Source organism: Cetorhinus maximus, chromosome 17, assembly GCF_964194155.1.
Source record: "Cetorhinus maximus chromosome 17, sCetMax3.hap1.1, whole genome shotgun sequence".
Lineage (NCBI taxonomy): Eukaryota > Metazoa > Chordata > Chondrichthyes > Lamniformes > Cetorhinidae > Cetorhinus > Cetorhinus maximus.
In genome coordinates, this window is record NC_135895.1 from 78,531,745 (window position 1) to 78,557,472 (window position 25,728).

The 25,728-nt window shown below is 53.3% G+C and overlaps 1 protein-coding gene across 7 annotated transcripts in view; it reads right to left on the bottom strand.

Moving 5' to 3' along the window:
* Positions 1-25,728, bottom strand: part of LOC144692531 (retinoic acid receptor RXR-gamma-A-like) — a 258,889-nt gene that overhangs the window by 143,330 nt on the left and 89,831 nt on the right. For all 7 annotated transcript variants that reach the window (XM_078561502.1, XM_078561500.1, XM_078561501.1 and 4 more), the window contains exon 2: positions 24,458-24,717. In XM_078561502.1, coding sequence (XP_078417628.1) covers positions 24,458-24,717 — 260 coding nt within the window. The remainder of the gene's footprint in view (positions 1-24,457; positions 24,718-25,728) is intronic.

A 25,728-nucleotide genomic window follows, 5' to 3' on the forward strand; every position in this document is an offset into this window, starting at 1 on the left:
AACCTTCACCATCAGAACCATTACCATCAGAACCTTCACCATCAGAACCATCACCATCAGAACCTTCCCCACCAGAACCTTCCCCACCAGAACCTTCCCCACCAGAACCTTCCCCACCAGAACCTTCCCCACCAGAACCTTCCCCACCAGAACCTTCCCCACCAGAACCTTCCCCACCAGAACCTTCCCCACCAGAACCTTCCCCACCAGAACCTTCCCCACCAGAACCTTCCCCACCAGAACCTTCCCCACCAGAACCCTCCCCACCAGAACCTTCCCCACCAGAACCTTCCCCACCAGAACCTTCCCCACCAGAACCTTCCCCACCAGAACCATTATGACCAGAACCTTCCCCACCAGAACCTTCCCCACCAGAACCTTCCCCACCAGAACCTTCCCCACCAGAACCTTCCCCACCAGAACCTTCCCCACCAGAACCTTCCCCACCAGAACCTTCCCCACCAGAACCTTCCCCACCAGAACCATTACCACCAGAACCTTCACCATCAGAGCCTTCCCCACCAGAACCTTCCCCACCAGAACCTTCCCCACCAGAACCTTCCCCACCAGAACCTTCACCATCAGAACCATTACCACCAGAACCATCACCATCAGAACCATTACCACCAGAACCTTCACCATCAGAACCATTACCACCAGAACCTTCACCATCAGACCCATTACCACCAGAGCCTTCACCATCAGAACCATTACCACCAGAACCTTCACCATCAGACCCATTACCACCAGAGCCTTCACCATCAGAACCATTACCACCAGAACCTTCACCATCAGACCCATTACCACCAGAGCCTTCACCATCAGAACCATTACCACCAGAACCATCATACCTGCCCACCATCATCAGAACCACCACCCCGTCAGAACCTTCACATTAGCACCATCAGAACTGTTATTTCCCGCTGTATTAAACGTTTACTGATATGATTTCTGGCACATGGTTATGATGAGCACCAATAAATCTTGTTATACTCACTAGTACATCTGCTGGCACATTCCCGGAGATATTTCCCAAGACATTTATTCTTCTCAGGCCACTTAACTCATATGTTTGTCGGCATTTTATCCGCTGTGATCTCGTTTAGTTTCCTCGCATCTCTCTCTCTCTGAGCCTCACTGATCTGAGTTGGGGGAGCAGAGCCACACTGAATAAGGAGGGAGGGAGGGAGGGAGGGAGGGCAGGAGCTGTCAAGACTTGCACATGTTACAGCTCAGAGGAGGCCGTTTTTTTTTGTGCAGCAGGGAGCTGGTCATTCGTCAGTGCCTGCTGACAGGATTATGTTTGCCGAGCCTTCCTGTGGATCTCACGAACACCTGGGTAAGGGGCTGCGAGTGCGAGGAGACTGGAAATGAAGCACTTCTGTCTGGGGCAGTTTTACCGTTCTCCCCTTCGCCCATTATCTTGGCCAAGGAACGTAATCTATCACTGGGGAAATAAAACCCCCTAGTCTTCTCCTTGCCCCATAAATCAAAGTGCTCAGTAATGACAGGCCACCCACTGAACCATTGATTGATGGAATGATCACCCATTGATTTTCATATAATGTGCCAGGCCCTGGCTGAATTAATTTGTTGCCATCGCCCCCCCTACCCCCTGGAGGGCAAAGCAGGGAGCTTTAGGGAGGGTATTCCAGAGTTTAAGGTCAAGGCAGCTGAGGACACTGCCACCAATGGTGGCGTGAAGGAGGTGGGGTAAGCACAAGAGGGCAGTATTAGAGGAGCACCAAGGCCTTGCTGGTTTGAGAGCCGGAGGAGGTTAGAGCGATAAGGAGCATTAAGAAAACAGGACTTGTGTTAATCGATGGTCAAAAACACACAAAGCGCTTTGCCTATATCCGGTTTTATTGTACGCACGTCAACTATCCATCAATTTAATCTGCCACATTGTGACTGGCATCTGGGTGGTGTAGCTGTCCCTCATTGTGTTTTCAAGGCTGGGGGGGCATTAGATTATAGCCGGGAATTCCTTTGGTATACACCCCCGCCTCCCCCCCATACCTTGACTTTGGTAGAAGCCCATTAAACGGTTGAGGCAGGTTTTGGATGAAGTTACAAAGTGGGATAAACTCCGAGGGAATTCTCAGCGGTCATGTGATGGTGGAGTAAGGGGGGAGGGGCAGAGGGGCCTATACACATGGACCAACGAGGATGCCAGAGGGTTGGATTTTTCTTTGCCTGTTCTCAATGCCTGGTATCTGTCAGGAGGGACAGGTGGAGGGCGTTCAGAGCCCTTTGAGCCTGTTCTGCTATTCAACTGAATCATGTCAGATCTGCATCTTAAAAATGCCGAAACCCTTGGCAGGGTCCTGAGCGGAAGGGGTTAATCCAGGTCTTCTTGTATGACGGGTCCTTAAATGGCAATAGCAGCAATGCCTGACAGTCTGGGCTAAACCTTGAATTGAGATCCATTAACAGCAGAGCCACTCAGTCCCACAGGTCACTGCTGTCGTACTCCATTACTGAGGCTGCTGGAGAGCGGTGTTCCTCTGAGTATCCCATCCTTTCACTGCAACACCTTAGCTGCTCCTTGCAAAAATAGAAGGCGATAGACTCGTTCCCACTGAGTCCATCGCACTGTTGTAGGAATGCAAAAAAAAAAATCATAAAGAGTTTTAACGCCATGAGCTCTTCTATCCTCTCCTGCAAGGAAAGCTGGTCCTCGAGTTAGTGCTCATCTCTTGGTGGTGTCGTTGCACTGCACTGTCATTACAGATCAGGAAGGCCATTCAACCCATTGAACTCCAGAGAGATCCCAACATTTCCCATACGCCATTATTCTAAGGATTTTGCACCTCCCCCTACGTACTCTACCTAGGGGTTTATTCCACGGACTGTCCACTCATCGTGTGAAGAAGAATTTCCTGATTCATGGGATGCTGTCACTGGACTATAATCAAGAGGCCTAGGCTAATGCCCTGGGGACACAAGCAGCCTTGGATTAACCCCTTCTACACAGGGACCCCCAAGGATTTCCACACTCATGGTAGCTGGTGGAATTTAAATTCAATTAATAAATCTGGGATTGAAAGCCAGTCTCATTGATGGCGACCATGAAACTATCATCGATGGCTGCAAAATCCCATCTGATTCACTAATGTCCTTTAGGGAAGGAAATCTGCCATCATCACCCAGTCTGGCCTACATGTGACTCCAGACCCACAGTGATGTGGATGACTCTAAATTGTCCCCTGAAATGGCCTAACAAGCCACTCAGTACAAGGGCAGTTGCCTTGCTGGCAATGTGCACAGCCCAGGAAAGAATAAAAATAATATATACATGAGAAGAAATTTGAGGGATGTGTTTGGCGTGGGAAACTTGAGTGGCAAGAGGCTCAGGCAGTGTACAAAGACGGGCCTAGATCAGTTGGACCGAAGAGCCCGTTCTGAGCTGGAGATCCTGTCAGTACTTGACAACTCTCTTCCCTAGTCTCTCTCAACACACTGGGATAAATGCCACCTATCTCAGGGGTGTTACTTGTTTCGAGTTCATTTATCCTGTCAAGACTTCCACCTCATTTACAGAGAAGTGACTGATTTTTCTCAAAATAACTTCGTCTGGGAAATGCTACTCAAGTCTAACCTTGTCAGTGGATGGGGTGGAGGAAGGAAGTATTTATTCAGGTGTTTCCAATTTCGCACTGTTCAAGGCATTGCATCTGTTATGGATTCCACCTCCTCCCTTGGCCACACTCTTACTGTTATTGCACTTGGAGGTTTTACATGGTTGTGCCTCAGCTATTGTGTTTCTTTCCATGTCTTGCTTTGCCCCATCTGATCATTCCCTTTCATGTGTTCCTGCATTTTCTTACAGTTAGTTATCTGGCTGGGCCCCTTCTCCTCGCAGGATCTGTACAGACCATTTCTCCTCTCTTTAAAAAAAAAATCAGCGCGTTAGCCCACATAGGGTGACACATATTTGGCCCAAGGCTGTGGGGTTTGGTATATATTTAACGGGTGCTCAGTATTCTCTCTTTAAAAGGTGCTCCACTTGCCTTCTGTTGAAGTGCAGTTGAACAACTTCCTGCAGTCTAGTGGTCCTTTATTTGTAATGTTATATGCCTGCTACCTGGTCTTAGATCCTAGATCACTGCGGTGACTGTCCCCCAGGCGTAATATAACTACATTAGAGTGCATTTTTTGGATCATTTATGAATACCCCAATCAAGATGAGCATTGCCACACTTGGTCATGAGGCAGCCATGCACTACACTGACCAACTCTGACTCTTTTCGTCTCCCAACTTATATTTGGTTCACGGAATTATAGAACCAAACAGCACAGGAGGAGGCCATTTGGCCCATCATGGCTGTGCCGGCTCTTTGAAAGAGTTATTGAATTTGTCGTGCTTGTTTGTGCTTTCTTCATAGCCGTGCAAACTTTTTCCTTTTCAAGCATTTATCCAATTCCCTTTTGAAAGTTACTATTGAAGTTGCTTCCACCATCTTTTCAGGCGGCGCATTCCAGGTCACAACAACTTGCTACGTAGAGTAAAATCTAGTCTTTCCTCTGGTTCCTTAAATCTGTGTCCTCTGGTTACTAATCCTTCTGTCACTCGGAACAGTCTCATTCACTCTCATCAAATCCCCTCACAATTTTGAACACCTCTACTAAATTTCCTCTGAACCATCTCTCTTTCAAGGAGAACAATCCCATCTTCTTAAAGTCTCATCAAATAACTGAAGTAGCTCGTCTCCAGGGCTGTTCCAGTAAATTTCTGCACCCTCCCTAAAGGCATTGACATCCTTCCTAAAGTGTGGTGCCTTGAATTGTCCACAATAATCCAGCTGAGGACCGTTGACAAAGGTTTAAAGTAACTCACTTGCTTTTGCACTGATGGGTCCAGAGATAATAACCCAGAGGTGGGTTCGGAGCAGGAGCAAGGATAGCAGGTGACGTCAAAGCCAGGAGTAGTTTTGATGCGTTGGGATGCCCGATTTCAACATGGCAACCCAATTATAATTTCGCTTCTGGGTTTGGCACTGATTGCACGGCAGCGCGAGAGTGGTGCAGAACCCGCTTGACACAATCGTAACTTCACTATTTAAAGGGAAAATCCAAAGGTGGCATTTGGTGGAGTCAGGAATTTGAATTGCGAGAGAGAGTGAGAAGTTTGATGTTCGATTCAGGATGGTCAAGGGGCACGCCACCCCCACCCTCTCCTCGCCAACCCCTTCAATGACATCCCTCTTGATGTACTGCTGGGGGCTATGAGGAACCAGAAACTCTCCCTCAGCAACGTGAGGAAGAACCTTGTTGTTACCACAAGGAAAGCCTAGCTAGAGAAAGCCAGGAGGGTAGTAACAGCAGCATTGTACCGTGCTGCTGGATTCAGTGTAGGAAGCTCTCTAATGATCTAACCAGATCAGCAAAGGTGTTTACAGTTATACATTCATCTACATTCAATGGTGTACAAAAACCACCACTCACCTCATCCCCACTTTACCTCAATAAGCCTCACATCACTCCTCACTTCCACCTAAGTTTCGGAAGTCTGTCTCCTCCCCTGCTGTAGAAAAGGGCACAGAGCACCAGGCGGAGGGAGAGAGCTGGAGGTGGGCCACCCCAGACTGTGCGGCTGGTAGCTCCTGCATAAAAGACAAGAGATCACTGGCATGTCTGCTTCCCTGGCCATTGGAGGAGTGGGTGACTGGGACTTTGCAGATGTCGTGTCACAGAATTATAAATATAATCTGACACGAGACCTATTTATGTTGACTTTATTTCAGCAATGGGTGAAATGTGATCAGCCTGATTAAGCTGAGTGGTAACACTGCCACTGTTAATTCAAATCCCTATCACTCTCCCTCCGGAGCCTTCCCACGGAGAGTATCTGTCCAGAGGACACTAGGAAGCTGCACAGCCACAGGACCTTTTTCTTTTAAACAATTCGCTTTTGGGACGTGGGCGCCGATGGCAACCCCAGCGTTTGCTGCCCATCCCTAATTGCCCTTGAGAAGGGGCGGGGTAGTCGGGGTTTTTGGGGGGTGTGGGGTGTAGTCAGGTCGAGGGGCCAGAGGGTTTGGAAAGGCAGTCGGGGGTCAGTAGTATAGTGACCCAGGAGTTAGAACCGGTTTTAATAGGTCTAACTTTCCCTGGGTAGCTATTCTGCTAAGAAAGCCGGAACCATCCGACGTCTCCGATTTAAATCGGATGGTTCCCGGTGCAGGGTAATTGCCCATCAGAAGTTTGAACTTCCCAGGCAGTTCCTGTGCAGTCCTTGCAGGAGGGCATTAGAGAGGTCCCAGGGTATGACCCTCCGGAGAACGGGAGGCCTGGGCCATTTGCATTTTATTCCGGATTGAGATTCAACTCCCCCAGTTGCCATGTCTCTGGACCATTGGTCCCAGCCCCCGGATGGCCAGCCCAGTAACATGACCATGATGCTACCCTCTGCCTAATGCTTAGCTACGCAGCAGCTCAGAAACACACACTTCAGTGGGATCAATCGGGCAGAGAGCTGGTTAATCACACCTCACAAGCAAACAACAGCAGGTACTGGTGGCTGGGACTACAGCGGAGGCTCTGTGTTGCAAGATGCAGCCCGCTCCAAGCCGTGCCCAGCTGGACACAGGTGCTGAACCCCAACATCACTGTGCCCCGACTTCCGACACCAATTGTAAAATTATTAACATTATCTGATTGGATGAGTATTGCTGAAAAGAGAGACATGTTGCTGAAGCTTTTCATCTTGCACTCATCAGGACAAATGCAAGAATACCAAATTTCAAGCAATCGCAACTACTGGTTGTTGGCGTAGACTCAGGATTGGATTGGGTGATTGTTGACTGCCAGTCGTACAACTTTCTCACATTGTGCTCTAACAGCTTTACAATTCATGCTTAAAGCATTGGAAGAATTTTTGTTTTGTTCCCCAACAAAAGTCCCCATGATTGATGTAGCAGTGCCCGGGAGGTTAATAAGGTTAACTTCAGGCGCTCACCCATTACACCGGCCTCTTAATAATAACCCTCAATCTAAAGCTTCGAAAGCGGCAGTGGGAGAGTGTGGCAGTGCTGGAGGTGAGGGGTAGGTGTCCCCGGGGTGAGTGTCTCAGTGCTGGAGGTGAGGGGTAGGGAGCCTCGGGGAGAGTGTCTCAGTGCCGGAGGTGAGGGGTAGGAAGCCTCGGGGAGAGTGTCTCAGTGCTGGAGGTGAGGGGTAGGGAGCCTCGGGGAGAGTGTCTCAGTGCTGGAGGTGAGGGGTAGACAATCCCGGGGAGAGTGTCTCAGTGCCGGAGGTGAGGGGTAGGAAGCCTCGGGGAGAGTGTCTCAGTGCTGGAGGTGAGGGGTAGGGAGCCCAGGGGAGAGTGTCTCAGTGCCGGAGGTGAGGGGTAGGTATCCCCGGGGAGAGTGTCTCAGTGCCGGAGGTGAGGGGTAGGTAGCCCCGGGGAGAGTGTCTTAGTGCCGGAGGTGAGGGGTAGGTATCCCCAGGGAGAGTGTCTCAGTGCTGGAGGTGAGGGGTAGGTATCCCCGGGGAGAGTGTCTCAGTGCTGGAGGTGAGGGGTAGGTATCCCCGGGGAGAGTGTCTCAGTGCTGGAGGTGAGGGGTAGGGAGCCTCGGGGAGAGTGTGGCAGTGCTGGAGGTGAGGGGTAGGAAGCCCCGGGGAGAGTGTCTCAGTGCTGGAGGTGAGGGGTAGGGAGCCTCGGGGAGAGTGTGGCAGTGCTGGAGGTGAGGGGTAGGAAACCCCGGGGAGAGTGTCTCAGTGCTGGAGGTGAGGGGTAGGGAGCCTCGGGGAGAGTGTCTCAGTGCCGGAGGTGAGGGGTAGGAAGCCTCGGGGAGAGTGTCTCAGTGCCGGAGGTGAGGGGTAGGGAGCCTCGGGGAGAGTGTCTCAGTGCTGGAGGTGAGGGGTAGACAATCCCGGGGAGAGTGTCTCAGTGCCGGAGGTGAGGGGTAGGGAGCCTCGGGGAGAGTGTCTCAGTGCTGGAGGTGAGGGGTAGGAAGCCTCGGGGAGAGTGTCTCAGTGCTGGAGGTGAGGGGTAGGTACCCCCGGGGAGAGTGTCTCAGTGCTGGAGGTGAGGGGTAGGTATCCCCGGGGAGAGTGTCTCAGTGCTGGAGGTGAGGGGTAGGTATCCCCGGGGAGAGTGTCTCAGTGCTGGAGGTGAGGGGTAGGTATCCCCGGGGAGAGTGTCTCAGTGCTGGAGGTGAGGGGGAGACAATCCTGGGGAGTGTGTCTCAGTGCTGGAGGTGAGGGGTAGGTATCCCCGGGGAGAGTGTCTCAGTGCTGGAGGTGAGGGGGAGACAATCCCGGGGAGAGAGTCTCAGTGCTGGAGGTGAGGGGTAGGAAGCCCCGGGGAGAGTGTCTCAGTGCTGGAGGTGAGGGGTAGGGAGCCTCGGGGAGAGTGTCTCAGTGCTGGAGGTGAGGGGTAGCTAGCCCCGGGGAGAGTGTCTCAGTGCCGGAGGTGAGGGGTAGGGAGCCTCGGGGAGAGTGTCTCAGTGCCGGAGGTGAGGGGTAGGTAGCCTCGGGGAGAGTGTCTCAGTGCTGGAGGTGAGGGGTAGGTAGCCCCGGGGAGAGTGTCTCAGTGCCGGAGGTGAGGGGTAGGTAGCCTCAGGGAGAGTGTCTCAGTGCTGGAGGTGAGGGGTAGGGAGCCTCGGGGAGAGTGTCTCAGTGCTGGGGGTGAGGGGTAGACAATCCCGGGGAGAGTGTCTCAGTGCCGGAGGTGAGGGGTAGGGAGCCTCGGGGAGAATGTCTCAGTGCTGGGGGTGAGGGGGAGACAATCCCGGGGAGAGTGTCTCAGTGCCGGAGGTGAGGGGTAGGGAGCCTCGGGGAGAGTGTCTCAGTGCTGGGGGTGAGGGGGAGACAATCCCGGGGAGAGTGTCTCAGTGCTGGAGGTGAGGGGTAGCCAGCCTCGTGAGTGTGTCGCAGTGTTGGACGTGAATACGAGGCAGTGTGGGAGGGTCACAGTGTTGGACGTGAATACGAGGCAGTGTGGGAGGGTCACAGTGTCGGAGGTGAACACGAGGCAGTGTGGGAGGGTCACAGTGTTGGACGTGAATACGAGGCAGTGTGGGAGGGTCACAGTGTCGGAGGTGAACACGAGGCAGTGTGGGAGGGTCAGTGTCGGAGGTGAATACGAGGCAGTGTGGGAGGGTCACAGTGTCGGAGGTGAACACGAGGCAGTGTGGGAGGGTCACAGTGTCGGAGGTGAACACGAGGCAGTGTGGGAGGGTCACAGTGTCGGAGGTGAACACGAGGCAGTGTGGGAGGGTCAGTGTCGGAGGTGAATACGAGGCAGTGTGGGAGGGTCACAGTGTCGGAGGTGAACACGAGGCAGTGTGGGAGGGTCACAGTGTCGGAGGTGAACACGAGGCAGTGTGGGAGGGTCACAGTGTCGGAGGGGAACACGAGGCAGTGTGGGAGGGTCACAGTGTCGGAGGGGAACACGAGGCAGTGTGGGAGGGTCACAGTGCTGTAGGTGAACACGAGGCAGTGTGGGAGGGTCACAGTGCTGTAGGTGAACACGAGGCAGTGTGGGAGGGTCACAGTGCTGTAGGTGAACACGAGGCAGTGTGGGAGGGTCACAGTGCTGTAGGTGAACACGAGGCAGTGTGGGAGGGTCACAGTGCTGTAGGTGAACACGAGGCAGTGTGGGAGGGTCACAGTGCTGTAGGTGAACACGAGGCAGTGTGGGAGGGTCACAGTGTCGGAGATGAACACGAGGCAGTGTGGGAGGGTCACAGTGTCGGAGGTGAACACGAGGCAGTGTGGGAGGGTCACAGTGCTGTAGGTGAACACGAGGCAGTGTGGGAGGGTCACAGTGTCGGAGGTGAACACGAGGCAGTGTGGGAGGGTCACAGTGCTGTAGGTGAACACGAGGCAGTGTGGGAGGGTCACAGTGTCGGAGGTGAACACGAGGCAGTGTGGGAGGCTCACAGTATCGGAGGGGAACACGAGGCAGTGTGGGAGGGTCACAGTGTCGGAGGTGAACATGAGGCAGTGTGCGCGGGTCAGTGTCGGAGGTGAACATGAGGCAGTGTGGGAGGGTCACAGTGCTGTAGGTGAACACGAGGCAGTGTGGGAGGGTCACAGTGCTGTAGGTGAACACGAGGCAGTGTGGGAGGGTCACAGTGCTGTAGGTGAGCATGTGGCAGTGCGGGAGGGTCACAGTGCTGTAGGTGAGCACTAGGCAGTGTGGGAGGGTCACAGTGCTGTAGGTGAGCACTAGGCAGTGTGGGAGGGTCACAGTGCTGTAGGTGAGCACTAGGCAGTGTGGGAGGGTCACAGTGCTGTAGGTGAGCACTAGGCAGTGTGGGAGGGTCACAGTGCTGTAGGCGAGCACTAGGCAGTGTGGGAGGGTCACAGTGCTGTAGGTGAGCACTAGGCAGTGTGGGAGGGTCACAGTGCTGTAGGTGAGCACTAGGCAGTGTGGGAGGGTCACAGTGCTGTAGGTGAGCACTAGGCAGTGTGGGAGGGTCACAGTGCTGTAGGTGAGCACTAGGCAGTGTGGGAGGGTCACAGTGCTGTAGGTGAGCACTAGGCAGTGTGGGAGGGTCACAGTGCTGTAGGTGAGCACTAGGCAGTGTGGGAGGGTCACAGTGCTGTAGGTGAGCACTAGGCAGTGTGGGAGGGTCACAGTGCTGTAGGTGAGCACTAGGCAGTGTGGGAGGGTCACAGTGCTGTAGGTGAGCACTAGGCAGTGTGGGAGGGTCACAGTGCTGTAGGTGAGCACTAGGCAGTGTGGGAGGGTCACAGTGCTGTAGGTGAGCACTAGGCAGTGTGGGAGGGTCACAGTGCTGTAGGTGAGCACTAGGCAGTGTGGGAGGGTCACAGTGCTGTAGGTGAGCACTAGGCAGTGTGGGAGGGTCACAGTGCTGTAGGTGAGCACTAGGCAGCCTCATGCGTGTGTCGCAGTGCCAGAGGTGAGCACTAGGCAGAGCTGCAGCATGATGAAGCTTAACAAGAGAAAGGTGCACAGTTAATAAATACTTACAGCCACGTCTGTGACGTTGTCAGATTTTTTTTCTCTTTGTGACAGTTTCCACATTAACTATTAATTTGATGCCAAACGGGGATGACAGCTGATGTTTAATGTTGGTACTGGGGTATTGCAGCTCTGAGCTCTGTGGGGACCCGTTTCATTTTTCATTTGTCACTAATGGAATTAACCCAGCCAACGGCAAGGGCAGATCCAGCCTGAACAAGCCTCCGTGCTTGAGGTAGCTCTGTCCTCGATGGGCGTACAATCGCTAAAGGCATTTTGCCACTTCCAGAAAGTTCCGTGAGAAAGGATGCCACCTGAGAAAGGTGTGCTTCCATACAGTGTCTCCTCCCGTCCATGTCAGGTCCCAAATTGCTTGTGGTCTATCTGCCAAGCGGGCAGGCTCTCTCACGACAAACCTTGGCCGTCGACTAGTGCACAGCAAGATCCCACCAACTACAAAAGGGATGACTGCCTGGTTAATCTGTTTTTGATTGGGTCGGATGAGGATAAATGTTGGCCAAGAGACTTGCTCAGAAGGAGTGTCGTGGCGCCCTGTCCACCTGCCCGAGGGGGCAGATTGCTGAACAGCTCCACTAGAAGACGTCACCTCCGACAGCGCAGCACTCCTTCTGTACTGCATCGGAGCCTCTCCTGGAGTTTGGAGCTCAAGCGTTTGGAGTGGGGCTCATACCCACATCCTACTAACTCAAGAGGTGAAAACGCTGCCCTCGTGTTAAACTGCACAGCCCCTCCTGACTCTTTCCAATCCAGCAGGCAGGAGTGTGGCAGAAGGGGCAGTACCCAGGGTGGGGTTCTGCCAGGAATGAAAGCAGGTAATCTCAGTGCCATGCCTGGGGCTGCACTTACCGCCCCCTCCCTCCTACGCTCGACGAAACTTCCTGGGAGGGAGGACAGCTCCCATCCTCTGCCATACAATCATGTCAAAGTGTGTTCTGTTTAAATGCCTGAGGGAGGAGATGGGCTGCCAGCCTGTTGTTAATGACGACCGAGTCCTCGGTTCCTTCAGGATGTTGACTGTCTGCCAAGCAGCTCGCAGCTGTAACACAGCACCAGATAAACACTCCAAACATCATGTATGTGCACATATTAAACTGGACCATGTGAGCGTGTATATTGTGTTGATCTGGGATACGAGTTATCACTCTGCAAAGTCTGCATCCATCGCCAGAACATTGTCAGAGTTATCATTTCATAGATGTGTTAGCCACAGTAAATTTTATGCCAGCAGTTAATTCCACAAGGTACAGGTGGCCTGGCCCCAATCTCCCATCTCCAATGGCCGGGAGAGCGAGAGCGAAAAGCGAGGGGGTGAGCGAGAGCGAAAAGCGAGGGGGTGAGCGAGAGCGAAAAGCGAGGGGGAGAGCGAGAGCGAAAAGCGAGGGGGAGAGCGAGAGCGAAAAGCGAGGGGGAGAGCGAGAGCGAAAAGCGAGGGGGAGAGCGAGAGCGAAAAGCGAGGGGGAGAGCGAGAGCGAAAAGCGAGGGGGAGAGCGAGAGCGAAAAGCGAGGGGGAGAGCGAGAGCGAAAAGCGAGGGGGAGAGCGAGAGCGAAAAGCGAGCGGGAGAGCGAGAGCGGAAAGCGAGGGGGAGAGCGAGAGCGAAAAGCGAGGGGGAGAGCGAGAGCGAAAAGCGAGGGGGAGAGCGAGAGCGAAAAGCGAGGGGGAGAGCGAGAGCGAAAAGCGAGGGGGAGAGCGAGAGCGAAAAGCGAGGGGGAGAGCGAGAGCGAAAAGCGAGGGGGAGAGCGAGAGCGAAAAGCGAGGGGGAGAGCGAGAGCGAAAAGCGAGGGGGAGAGCGAGAGCGAAAAGCGAGGGGGAGAGCGAGAGCGAAAAGCGAGGGGGAGAGCGAGAGCGAAAAGCGAGGGGGAGAGCGAGAGCGAAAAGCGAGGGCGAAAAGCGAGGGCGAGAGCGAAAAGCGAGGGCGAGAGCGAAAAGCGAGGGCGAGAGCGGAAAGCGAGAGCGGAAAGCGAGCGGGAGATCGAGAGCGAAAAGCGAGGGGGAGAGCGAGAGCGGAAAGCGAGAGCGGAAAGCGAGCGGGAGAGCGAGAGCGAAAAGCGAGGGCGAGAGCGAGAGCGAAAAGCGAGGGCGAGAGCGAGAGCGAAAAGCGAGAGCGGAAAGCGAGGGCGAGAGCGAGAGCGAAAAGCGAGGGGGAGAGCGAGAGCGAAAAGCGAGAGCGGAAAGCGAGGGCGAGAGCGAGAGCGGAAAGCGAGGGCGAGAGCGAGAGCGGAAAGCGAGGGCGAGAGCGAGAGCGAAAAGCGAGGGCGAGAGCGAGAGCGAAAAGCGTGGGCGAGAGCGAGAGCGAAAAGCGAGGGCGAGAGCGAGAGCGGAAAGGGAGCGGGAGAGCGAGAGCGGAAAGGGAGCGGGAGAGCGAGAGCGGAAAGGGAGCGGGAGAGCGAGAGCGGAAAGGGAGCAGGAGAGCGAGAGCGGAAAGGGAGCGGGAGAGCGAGAGCGGAAAGGGAGCGGGAGAGCGAGAGCGAAAAGCGAGCGGGAGAGCAAGAGCGGAAAGGGAGCGGGAGAGCGAGAGCGAAAAGCGAGCGGGAGAGCGAGAGCGAAAAGCGAGGGGGAGAGCGAGAGCGAAAAGCAAGGGGGAGAGCGAGAGCGGAAAGCGAGCGGGAGAGCGAGAGCGGAAAGGGAGCGGGAGAGCGAGAGCAGAAAGGGAGCGGGAGAGCGAGAGCTGAAAGGGAGCGGGAGGGAAAAGCGAGCGGGAGAGCGAGAGCGGAAAGCGAGCGGGAGAGCGAGAGTGGAAAGCGAGGGGGAGAGCGAGAGCGGAAAGCGAGGGGGAGAGCGAGAGCGGAAAGCGAGGGGGAGAGCGAGAGCGGAAAGCGAGGGGGAGAGCGAGAGCGAAAAGCGAGGGGGAGAGCGAGAGCGAAAAGCGAGGGGGAGATGGAGAGCGGAAAGCGAGGGGGAGAGCGAGAGCGGAAAGCGAGCGGGAGAGCGAGAGCGGAAAGCGAGGGGGAGAGCGAGAGCGAAAAGCGAGGGGGAGAGCGAGAGCGAAAAGCGAGGGGGAGAGCGAGAGCGAAAAGCGAGGGGGAGAGCGAGAGCGAAAAGCGAGGGGGAGAGCGAGAGCGGAAAGCGAGGGGGAGAGCGAGAGCGGAAAGCGAGGGGCAGAGCGAAACGCGAGGGGGAGCAGGAGTGAAAAGCGAGGGGGAGAGCGAGAGCGAAAAGCGAGAGCGAGAGCGAGAGCGAAAAGCGAGGGGGAGAGCGAGAGCGAAAAGCGATGGGGAGAGCGAGAGCGGAAAGGGAGCGGGAGAGCGAGAGCGAAAAGCGATGGGGAGAGCGAGAGCGAAAAGCGAGAGCGAGAGCGAGAGCGAAAAGCGAGCGGGAGAGCGAGAGCGAAAAGAGAGCGGGAGAGCGAGAGCGAAAAGCGAGAGCGAGAGCGAGAGCGAAAAGCGAGAGCGAGAGCGAGAGCGAAAAGAGAGCGGGAGAGCGAGAGCGAAAAGCGAGGGGGAGAGCGAGAGCGAAAAGCAAGTGGGAGAGCGAGAGCGGAAAGCGAGGGGCAGAGCGAAACGCGAGGGGGAGCAGGAGTGAAAAGCGAGGGAGAGAGCGAGAGCGAAAAGCGAGCGGGAGAGCGAAAAGCGAGGGGGAGCAGGAGCGAAAAGTGAGGGAGAGCTAGAGCGAAAAGCGAGGGAGAGCGGAAAGCGAGGGCGAGAGCGAAAAGCGAGGGGGAGAGCGAGAGCGAAAAGCGAGGGCGAGAGCGAGAGCGAAAAGCGAGGGCGAGAGCGAAAAGCGAGGGCGAGAGCGAAAAGCGAGGGGGAGAGCGAGAGCGGAAAGCGAGAGCGGAAAGCGAGCGGGAGAGCGAGAGCGAAAAGCGAGGGCGAGAGCGAGAGCGAAAAGCGAGGGGGAGAGCGAGAGCGAAAAGCGAGGGGGAGAGCGAGAGCGAAAAGCGAGGGGGAGAGCGAGAGCGAAAAGCGAGGGGGAGAGCGAGAGCGGAAAGCGAGGGCGAGAGCGAGAGCGAAAAGCGAGGGGGAGAGCGAGAGCGGAAAGCGAGGGCGAGAGCGAGAGCGGAAAGCAAGGGCGAGAGCGAGAGCGAAAAGCGAGGGCGAGAGCGAAAAGCGAGGGCGAGAGCGAGAGCGGAAAGGGAGCGGGAGAGCGAGAGCGGAAAGGGAGCGGGAGAGCGAGAGCGAAAAGCGAGCGGGAGAGCGAGAGCGAAAAGCGAGAGCGAGAGCGAGAGCGAAAAGCGAGCGGGAGAGCGAGAGCGAAAAGCGAGCAGGAGAACGAGAGCGGAAAGCAAGGGGGAGAGCGAGAGCGGAAAGCGAGCGGGAGAGCGAGAGCGGAAAGGGAGCGGGAGAGCGAGAGCAGAAAGGGAGCGGGAGAGCGAGAGCTGAAAGGGAGCGGGAGGGAAAAGCGAGCGGGAGAGCGAGAGCGGAAAGCGAGGGGGAGAGCGAGAGCGAAAAGCGAGGGGGAGAGCGAGAGCGGAAAGCGAGCGGGAGAGCGAGAGCGGAAAGCGAGGGGGAGAGCGAGAGCGGAAAGCGAGGGGGAGAGCGAGAGCGGAAAGCGAGGGGGAGAGCGAGAGCGGAAAGCGAGGGGGAGAGCGAGAGCGAAAAGCGAGGGGGAGAGCGAGAGCGAAAAGCGAGGGGGAGAGCGAGAGCGAAAAGCGAGGGGGAGAGCGAGAGCGAAAAGCGAGGGGGAGATGGAGAGCGAAAAGCGAGAGCGGAAAGCGAGGGGGAGAGCGAGAGCGGAAAGCGAGCGGGAGAGCGAGAGCGAAAAGAGAGCGGGAGAGCGAGAGCGAAAAGCGATGGGGAGAGCGAGAGTGAAAAGAGAGCGGGAGAGCGAGAGCGAAAAGCGAGAGCGAGAGCGAGAGCGAAAAGCGAGCGGGAGAGCGAGAGCGAAAAGCGATGGGGAGAGCGAGAGCGGAAAGGGAGCGGGAGAGCGAGAGCGAAAAGCGAGGGGGAGAGCGAGAGCGAAAAGGGAGCGGGAGAGCGAGAGCGAAAAGCGAGGGGGAGAGCGAGAGCGGAAAGGGAGCGGGAGAGCGAGAGCGAAAAGCGAGGGGGAGAGCGAGAGCGAAAAGGGAGCGGGAGAGCGAGAGCGAAAAGCGAGGGGGAGAGCGAGAGCGAAAAGCGAGAGCGAGAGCGAGAGCGAAAAGCGAGCGGGAGAGCGAGAGCGAAAAGAGAGCGGGAGAGCGAGAGCGAAAAGCGAGGGGGAGAGCGAGAGCGAAAAGCGAGGGGGAGAGCGAGAGCGGAAAGCGAGGGGCAGAGCGAAACGCGAGGGGGAGCAGGAGTGAAAAGCGAGGGAGAGAGCGAGAGCGAAAAGCGAGCGGGAGAGCGAAAAGCGAGGGGGAGCAGGAGCGAAAAGTGAGGGAGAGCTAGAGCGAAAAGCGAGGGAGAGCGGAAAGCGAGGGGGAGAGCGAGAGCAGAAAGCGACGGGGAGAGCGAGAGCGAAAAGCGAGGGGGAGTAAGAGTGTGTGAATGAGAATGAGAGCCACAGCAACAAAATGCCAGAGCGCAAGACAAAGCCAGTGCGAGAATCAGAGTCAGAGCAAGAACGTGAGTGAGAGAGAGAACACTTGCATTATTATAATGCCTTTCACACCCTCAGGATGTGCCACAGCACTTTCTAGGCAACGAACTGCTTTTACTGTCACTTTTCTCATGTAAGAACTGCAACAGCCAATTTATACAAAGTAAGGTCCCATAAATAGCAGTGCGATATCGACCCGATAATCAGTATTAGTTCTCCAATCCCAAACACCTCCTTCCCGGATTTCCCTGGTAGATCCAGTGTTCCAGTCTGTTCTCCTTCCCGGATTTCCCTGGTGGGTCCAGTGTTCCAGTCTGTTCTCCTTCCCGGATTTCCCTGGTGGATCCAGTGTTCCAGTCGGTTCTCCTACCCGGATTTCCCTGGTGGATCCAGTGTTCCAGTCTGTTCTCCTTCCCGATTTCCCTGGTGGGTCCAGTGTTCCAGTCTGTTCTCCTTCCCGGATTTCCCTGGTGGAGCCAGTGTTCCAGTCTGTTCTCCTTCCCGGATTTCCCTGGTGGATCCAGTGTTCCAGTCTGTTCTCCTTCCCGGATTTCCCTGGTGGGTCCAGTGTTCCAGTCTGTTCCCGTTTTTGCTTTTGGATGGCCTTTCAATATTCACACCTCCTGGAGACACATCTTTGTTTCTTGACTTGTCCCATTCCCACTCCCTTTGACCTTACACCATCAACTCTTTTATTTTTTAATCCCTCCTACTTGCTGTACTGGAGGACTTGTGGTGTAGTGAGTAGCACCCCTGCCTCTGAGCCAGAAGCTCCGGGTTCAAGTCCCACTTCAGGACTTGACAGCCAATGGCAGGAGGCAAGGGTGGGAGCAATCGCTGGTCGGCCATGTGATGGAGAGAATGTCGGAGCCTCTACCATCGTTACCCATAGCTCCAGACTAAAACATACATGCAAAAGCGCACATTGCCACAGCAAACTCGGACTCCCTGAGTGATCTGTTAATACCTCCCCCCACCCACCTTCTACACTATCACAGACGCTCCCCACTTTCACCTACTTAAAACCCATCGCTAACTTTACTCAGTTCTGTTGAGAGGTCATTGACTTGAAACGTTAACTCAGTTCCTCTCTCCACGTATGAGCGCCAGGCTAGCTTTTCACATTCTCTGTTCTTATTTCAGATTTCCAGCATCTGCAGTGTTTTGTTTTTGAGCTTGTGGTGTTGGTTGAGGGGTTGGCCAGAACAAGGGCAGGACTCCACTGTTCCTCTTCAAAATAATGGTGTGAGATCTTTACGTTCATAGAAGGGGTCAAAGTGCCCTTGGTTTAACACCTCATCCAAAAGATGCCAACACTGAGAGTATAGCACTCTCTAAGTACTGCATGGGGGTGTCAGCCTGGATTATAGGATCTAATGTCTGGTGGATAGTCAATCAGAATCTCCCTGGGGCCTCATCAAAGCAGCCTATAGGTAGACAAGAGGCTATAGAGATATTGTCAACTTGCGACAGCTAAGATCCAGAGCAAGAAGCCCAGGGAATAAGGTGCTTTGCCCCTTTCCCTATGGTTCTCGGAGCCTGAGCTCTGATGGTCAGTGGCACTGCATCTCCCAAACAGATCTATCAGGTTGCTGATGGCAGTGGGTGGAATATTCCTGGCCCTCGTGGGGGCAGTTTTGGAGGCACCGAGGTGCATCGGGCCTGCTCACCGACGTGTTCCCACCTGCAGGTTTCCCTGGAGAGAGGCTCATCCGCGGCACCAGCCAATCAAGGTGCTTAAAAGGGCAATTAGCTCTTAGCTGTGCACAGCACTGCAACCCTGTGAGAGGCGTGCGGGCCTCACGCTGTGTCCGGAGTCCAGCAGGATATCCAGGAGGTTGCACGGTGGGAGGTCAGAGAGACATGGGAGCCTGTTGCCCATGGCGCTATCACAGAGCTTCAAGGATGAAACAGGTAGAACGGTGGGCAAAAAACGTTCCTTTGGAGGGATTCCCCTGTCACATCAGCTCTTGCCCTTCACTTTTATCGAACCAACAAGGCATTCCGACAACGCTTCTATTTTGAGGCATTATTGTGGTTGCCCTCAGTGCCAGCACTGCCCATCAGTCCCTGCACAGCAGCTGACCTGCCGCTCCTCCAGGCCCTATCAAGCCTCCTCCATCCAAGCCCCACATGCCGAACCTAACTGGGCGGAGAAAGCAAAGGTGGCTTGTTAATGGGCCACATCCCAAGGAATCAGTGAGTTTATACCTGTCTCACACTGCGGTATTAACAGGCAGTGTCAGCATGTTTACAACTGTCTCACAATGCTATATTAACACGGGGTATCAATGAGTTTATACCTGTCTCAAACTGCTGTACTAACAGGCAGTGTCATGGAGTTTATACCTGTCTCACAATGCTATAACAACAGGTGGTGTCAGTGTGTTTATGCCCGTCTCACACTGCTGTATTAACAGGCAGTATCAGAGTGTTTATACCTGTCTCACACTGCTGTATTAACAAATGGTATCAGTTTGTTTATACCCGTCTCACACTGCAGTGTTAACAGGCAGTTATCAGTGTTTATACCTGTCACACTGCTGTATTAACAGGCAGTTATCAGAGTGTTTATACCTGTTACACTGCTGTATTAACAGGCGGTATCAGTTTGTTTATACCCGTCTCACGCTGCTGTATTAACAGGCAGTATCAGCGTGTTTATGCCTGTCTCACGCTGCTGTATTAACAGGCAGTTATCAGAGTGTTTATACCTGTCACACTGCTGTATTAACAAGTGGTATTAGTTTGTTTATACCTGTCTCACACTGCAGTGTTAACAGGCAGTTATCAGTGTGTTTATACCTGTCACACTGCTGTATTAACAAGCAGTATCAGTGTGTTTATACCTGTCTCACACTGCTGTATTAACAGGCAGTTATCAGAGTGTTTATACCTGTCACACTGCTGTATTAACAGGCAGTTATCAGAGTGTTTATACCTGTCACACTGCTGTATTAACAGGCAGTTATCAGAGTTTTTATACCTGTCACACTGCTGTATTAACAGGCGGTATCAGTGTGTTTATACCTGTCTCACACTGCTGTATTAACAGGGGGCGAGGAGAGGTGATTGGCCCCTGGGAAATGCTGTAAGACTTGACTGCGTTCCAGTGTTGCTGATTAGCTTGAGGACAGGCACCAAGTTGGGGTACTGGCAAGACAGGTGGAGGAAGAAGCTTGTGGACAAACACATGATGAGACAAACCTACCTGCCACTTTCAGTATGAATGGCATCAACCACACTTTCAATGACAGAATATGTTTTGTTGGACAATAAGTAATCACTTGACAGACATATTCTATGTAAATGCAGAGCCTGAACTTACCTCTCTCTCTCACTCAGCTGACCGTGCACTGTGAGCAGGGACTGCATTAGTTTAATGGCCTTAACTATGGGAATTCTTTAAGCCATCACTTTGCAGTTCGAGAGAGACTCCATCAGCTAATGTAGGGATATAGTCTGCACAACCCACAAAGGAACAGCGAGTTAATCAGAGCGCTTCTAAGTAACAAGTAACTGCACAGAACTCGAGACAGCAGCTTGCTGAATGTGTAGCACCTGCGAGAGCCATGACAAAAATTCACATACGTATCCCGGTCAATTCCAGGCAATTGTATGTTCTCCAAGGTCAGGCCTAACTATTGGGGAGAGAACATTAACTACACTGTCCCCATCAAACACTCCCAGGGCAGGTACAGCACGGGGTTAGATACAGAGTAAAGCTCCCTCTACACTGTCCCCATCAAACACTCCCAGGACAGGTACGGCACGGGGTTAGATACAGAGTAAAGCTCCCTCCACGCTGTCCCCATCAAACACTCCCAGGACAGGTACAGCACGGGGTTAGATACAGAGTAAAGCTCCCTCTACACTGTCCCCATCAAACACTCCCAGGGCAGGTACAGCACGGGGTTAGATACAGAGTAAAGCTCCCTCTACACTGTCCCATCAAACACTCCCAGGGCAGGTACAGCACGGGGTTAGATACAGAGTAAAGCTCCTGCTACACTGCCCCAAGCTCAGAGAGCAGGCAGGGTCTAGTTTTAATTACTTATCCAAAAGCTAGCTCCTTGGATAGTGCAGCACTCCACTCAGTATTGCACCTGGATTTTGTGCTCATGTTTCTGGCGTCTGACTCAAACCTACGACCTTCTGACTCAGAGACAAGAGGGCTATCTACTGAGCCATGGCTCTGGGGAGCTTCACTGTCAGTGATGTCACAGCATGGCCTAGTGTGGCGTGGGAGGCAGAGCAGCCTCCCACAGCTGGGCAGTGCACTATAGCTGCTCCATACCTGGCATCAATTGCAACAACTTGCATGTTGATGGCACCTTTAATGTAGTAAAACCTCTCAAAGGTGCTCCATAGGTGCCCTTTCCAACAAAGTTTGACACGAAACCACGAGCTTGGGGCTGATGGGCAAAGCCTTGATCAAAGATTTTGAAGAGCGTCTCTGAAGAGGAAGGAGGGGTGGAGAGAGGCGGAGAGTTTTACGGAGGGAATTGCAAAACTTTGGCCCGAGTGAGCTGAAGGCGTGGCCGCAATGGTGACGTGGTTAAAATCCGGGGTGTGCAAGGGGCCAGAATCAGAGGAGTGCAGATATCCCGCAGGGCTGTAGGGCTGATGGAAATCGGATGTAGAGGGATTTGACAAGAAGAATAAGGTTTTTTTCCTTTTGAAAGTCGAGGTGTTGATGCCCTGGGAGACAGTGTGGACGTAGGAGTGATAGGGGACTGGGACTTGGTGCGGATATGCATTCTGCGGGTTAGGCTACGCTTTGTTTGTGTGACTGGATGACTGGGATTTCAGCTGCTGGGATCAGTGCCAAATGGCCTGGAGCTGAGTGATTGTTATATAATGTACCCACGTGGGCAGAGTCCAGGGACTGTGGCTCACATTAAATAAAAGAGACACACATACCAGCAGATGCAAGCAAAGGGGTGTAGAAAGCTTCCCTGAAACATCTTCAACAATAACCATGACTATGCCGGGGCACCATTACACCAGTTATACTCAGATTGGTCCTTAATGGGGTGTGGAATTTGTCACTGTCCATCAGTTTGGGTCTCAAGTGATCAAGGACAGGGGGCATTCTGTTTTTGGAAGTGTTCCCCTCTTTTCAAATTATAAAGTCACTATCTATACCAGCGTGGATTCAAGGGGCTGAGCTGTAGTGACTCTATACACTCAGAAGTCTCTTGACAACAGTCAAGCTCACTCAGCCGGGAATTACATAGGATTTTACACAGAAACTGGCCATTCAGCCGAGCTCTCCTGTGCCAGTGTTTACGCTCCACACGAGTCTTCTCCCGCCCTACTTCATCCCAACCCATCAGCATATCCTTCTATTATTTTCTTCCCCATGTGCTTATCTAGCTTCCCTTTAAAAGCATCTTTGCTATTCACCTCAACTGCTCCTTGTTGCAGTGGGTCCCAGAGTCTCACCTCTCTCTGAGAAATCGTCCACACACAAATCTCTCCTCTATCTTTTCCAATGGCCACTGTCCTTGTTGACTGTTCAATGAATAGGTCGTTTCAATAAATTACAAGAGTCTGCAAGTCTACATTATGGTGCCTCATTAAAGCCCACTTGTTCAGCCCTTTATCAGCATAGAGTTTGCGTTGGTGTGAAGAGCTCCTAGTACAGTGCCCTACCATGCACACACCTCTTTGTAGTAGAAGGATCCGGTACCTATAGGGTTAATATGAGACTGAGTACAGTACCACCCACAGAGTGTTGTAAGAAGGCACATGAACTAGACCTAGGGCCAGTCTAGAGGTGAGTAGTAATGTGTAACTAGTGTGGAGTCCTCTCCTTCTGTAAATATGTACATGGTTCAGTATTGTTGATGAAGGCTTCCTTGTAACTTATACAAGACTGCTTTGTGGTGTCTAAGCGGTTTCTTTCAAACATGGCGACAACAGAATATATCATGGTGGCAGCGCTGGACCCATCACCCTTCTGCACTGATTACCAGCAATTGGTTATACCAGGCTTACTGAGTGAACCATTGACCATTACTACAGGAGTCCTGTACAAAGGCACCACCTCGAACATGTTTAACACGTCAGCTACTTCAGGCAGACTAAGCTTTTCCTTCCACGTTACAATGCTGTACTTAAAACAGATGTGCATCTATATAGCACCTCTCCAGCCCTCAGGATGCCCCGAAGTGCTTTGTAACCAATGAAATATAGTCGCACAGAGGCTTCTACAAATCCCCTCCCCCACCACCCTTACCCTGGGCACACCTCTTTCTCGACCCCTCAACCCCAGCAATCCCCCTCCCCCCATTGCCCCCACGAAGTTAAATACACCATCGTTACCCTCTCCTTACCCCCACATGCCCTTCCGGCTCTGGCACCGGTTAAAACCAGAGACGAAGATTGAATTCATCACGTGTGTCGATCAGATCTCCAGCCTGATTATTAAATGGTCCATTTGTTTTATTTTTTGGAGAGAGGGGTAACACAGCAGCTCTCTAGGGCAATAAAGCTCACCCTGCTGAACCTTTCACTGCACCTGCGTGTTACCGTGACACGGAAGCCTGACTTACTTTGTTATTGAGCCTGAGGCAGCCACAACATGGAAACGCTGTTCACAAGTTTAAACGGTCTGGGACATGGTGAGCTGGAGTGGCCTAACACCATCACATTGTCGATAAACGATGCTTCAGTGTTGTATTCAGTTCTGGGCACTGCACCTCAGGAAGGATATACTGCAGGAGTGCAGCACAACTTCACCAGGTTGATACTAGTGATAACAGAGTTAAAATGTGAAGTATTGAGAAGATTAAGGGCTGATCTAATTGAGGTGTTGAAGATAATTAAAGGATTTAACAATTTCTCTCTATTTACCCAGTTTCCTCTGATGGGGGAGCGGGGGAGAACCCATAACTTTCAAGTTAAAGCTAAGTCATTCAGGGCTGATGTGTGTGAAGAAATACTTCCTGGCGAGGCAGTGGGCAACTCACCCCCACACAAAATGCTGGAGGGTGCGGGGGTGCAGGTCAAGTGAAAATTTCAAAACCAAGACTGCTAGGGTCTTTGTTGGGTACGGGTACTAAGGGTTACAGAACCGAAGCGGAAAGATGGGGTTAAAATACAGATCAGCCTCGATCTGACTGAACGGCAGAAGAGGTTCGAGGCGGCTGAATAGCCTCGTCCTGTTCTTAAGTCAGCACTTCCCAACTTTTTAACTTCATTCATGGGATGTGAGCAATTTGTTGCCCATCCCTAATTGCCCTTGAACTGAGTGGCTTGGTAGGCCATTTATGAGGTTGAGGGGGGTTAAGAGTCAACCACATTGCATCCCATCCACAAACAGTCACTCCCTCCACCACTGACGCACAGTAGCAGCAGTGTGTACCATCTACAAGGTGCACTGCAGGAATTCACCAAGGCTCCTTCAACAGCACCTTCCAAACCCACAACCGCTACCACCTAGAAGGACAAGGGCAGCAGATAGATGGGAACACCACCACCTGGAAGTTCCCCTCCAAGTCACTCATCATCCTGATTTGGAAATATATCGCCGTTCCTTCGCTGTCACTGGGTCAAAATCCTGGTACTCCCTCCCTAACAGCACTGTGGGTATACCTACACCACATGGACTGCAGCGGTTCAAGAAGGCAGCTCACCACCACCTTCTCGAGGGCAATTAGGGATGGACAATAAATGCTGGCCTAGCCAGAAATGCCCACATCCCATGAACAAATATTGCTGTGGGTCTGGAGTTGCATGTAGGCCAGACCAGGTAAGGAAGGCAGATTTAGTGGACCAGATGAGTTCCTTGGATGGTTACCATGGTTGTCCCACTGCTTTCAATTCCAGGGCTTTTTAAATTAATTAATTCAGTTTAAATTCCACCAGCTGCCATGGTGGGATTTGAACCCATGTCCCCACAGGATTACTGGTCCAGTGACATTACCACTATGCCACCATCTCCCCTTAAATTCTACAGATCATAGTGACAGTTAAACTTAATCCATTCATTCGTCCGAGATGACCCTTGAACTGACGACCTTTGAACTTGTTATAGGTTTTACCTGGGGATTGTTGAGTGGTCCATAGCCAATGCCCGGAGTGGATGGTAGGGACACCGAGGGGGAGCCTATTGATGAGGTGATGACTGGATACGGAGATCCCAATCCATTCACTGGGGAAGCCAAGTTCCCCATGGAGCTGGTGAGAGAGCGCGATGCATTCGCTGAGGATCCGATCATTGAATGATGGCCAACCATTGAGTTCACTGTAGAGTGTGGGGGGGGAGAGTTCATTGATGTGGAATTCACTTGTATCGCAGAGTCTGCAAGGAAGAAAAGAATCCAGGGTCAGTCAGCAATGTACAGGAACAGTAAAGACAAAATGGGAGCGGTAAGCTTAATAGTCCGGAGGACAGCATCTGGCCTCACTGGGCATTTCCTACCCTACATTGTCCTTGAACCGAATGGCTCGCCATATCAGGGGACAGTTAAGAGTTAACAACTCTTGCTGTGCGCCTAGAGCCACGTGTAGGCCAAGACCAGATAAAAATCATTCCTTCCCTAAAGAACATCAGTGAACCAGATGGGTTTTTATGATAATTAATGAGAGTAATGGTGAATGATCAAGAGACTGAGATTAGTTTTTAACTCCAAATGTTTTTTATTATTAATTAATTGAATTTAAATTCCACCAGCTGCCATGGTGGGATTTGAACCCATGTCCCCAGAGCATTAGCCTGGGGCTCGAGAGTGTGAGTTCAGTGACTTACCACTATGCCATCGCCCCCACTGTGGGCATAGTTCCCTTGCTAGCACTTCACCTGTGGCCACTTTTCATGCCTGAGCTTTGAGAGTCTGTCCAATGGAGAACAGCACAGCTCAGTCCCATCCTCACGTAAAGTCACCCTGCCCTGCCTGGTCCGGTCCCATCCTCAATACCACCCTGCCCGGCCTGGTCTGGTCCCAGCCTCAATACCACCCTGCCCAGCCTGGTCTGGTCCCAGCCTCAATACCACCCTGCCCTGCCTGGTCCGGTCCTGTCCTCAATACCACCCTGCCCCGCCTGGTCCAGCCCCGTCCTCAATACCACCCTGCCCGGCCTGGTCTGGTCCCGTCCTCAATACCGCCCTGCCCGGCCTGGTCCGGTCCCATCCTCAATACCACCCTGCCCGGCCTGGTCCAGCCCTGTCCTCAATACCACTCTGCCCGGCCTGGTCTGGTCCTGTCCTCAATACCACCCTGCCAGGCCTGGTCTGGTCCCAGCCTCAATACCACCCTGCCCGGCCTGGTCCAGCCCTGTCCTCAATACCACCCTGCCCGGCCTGGTCCAGCCC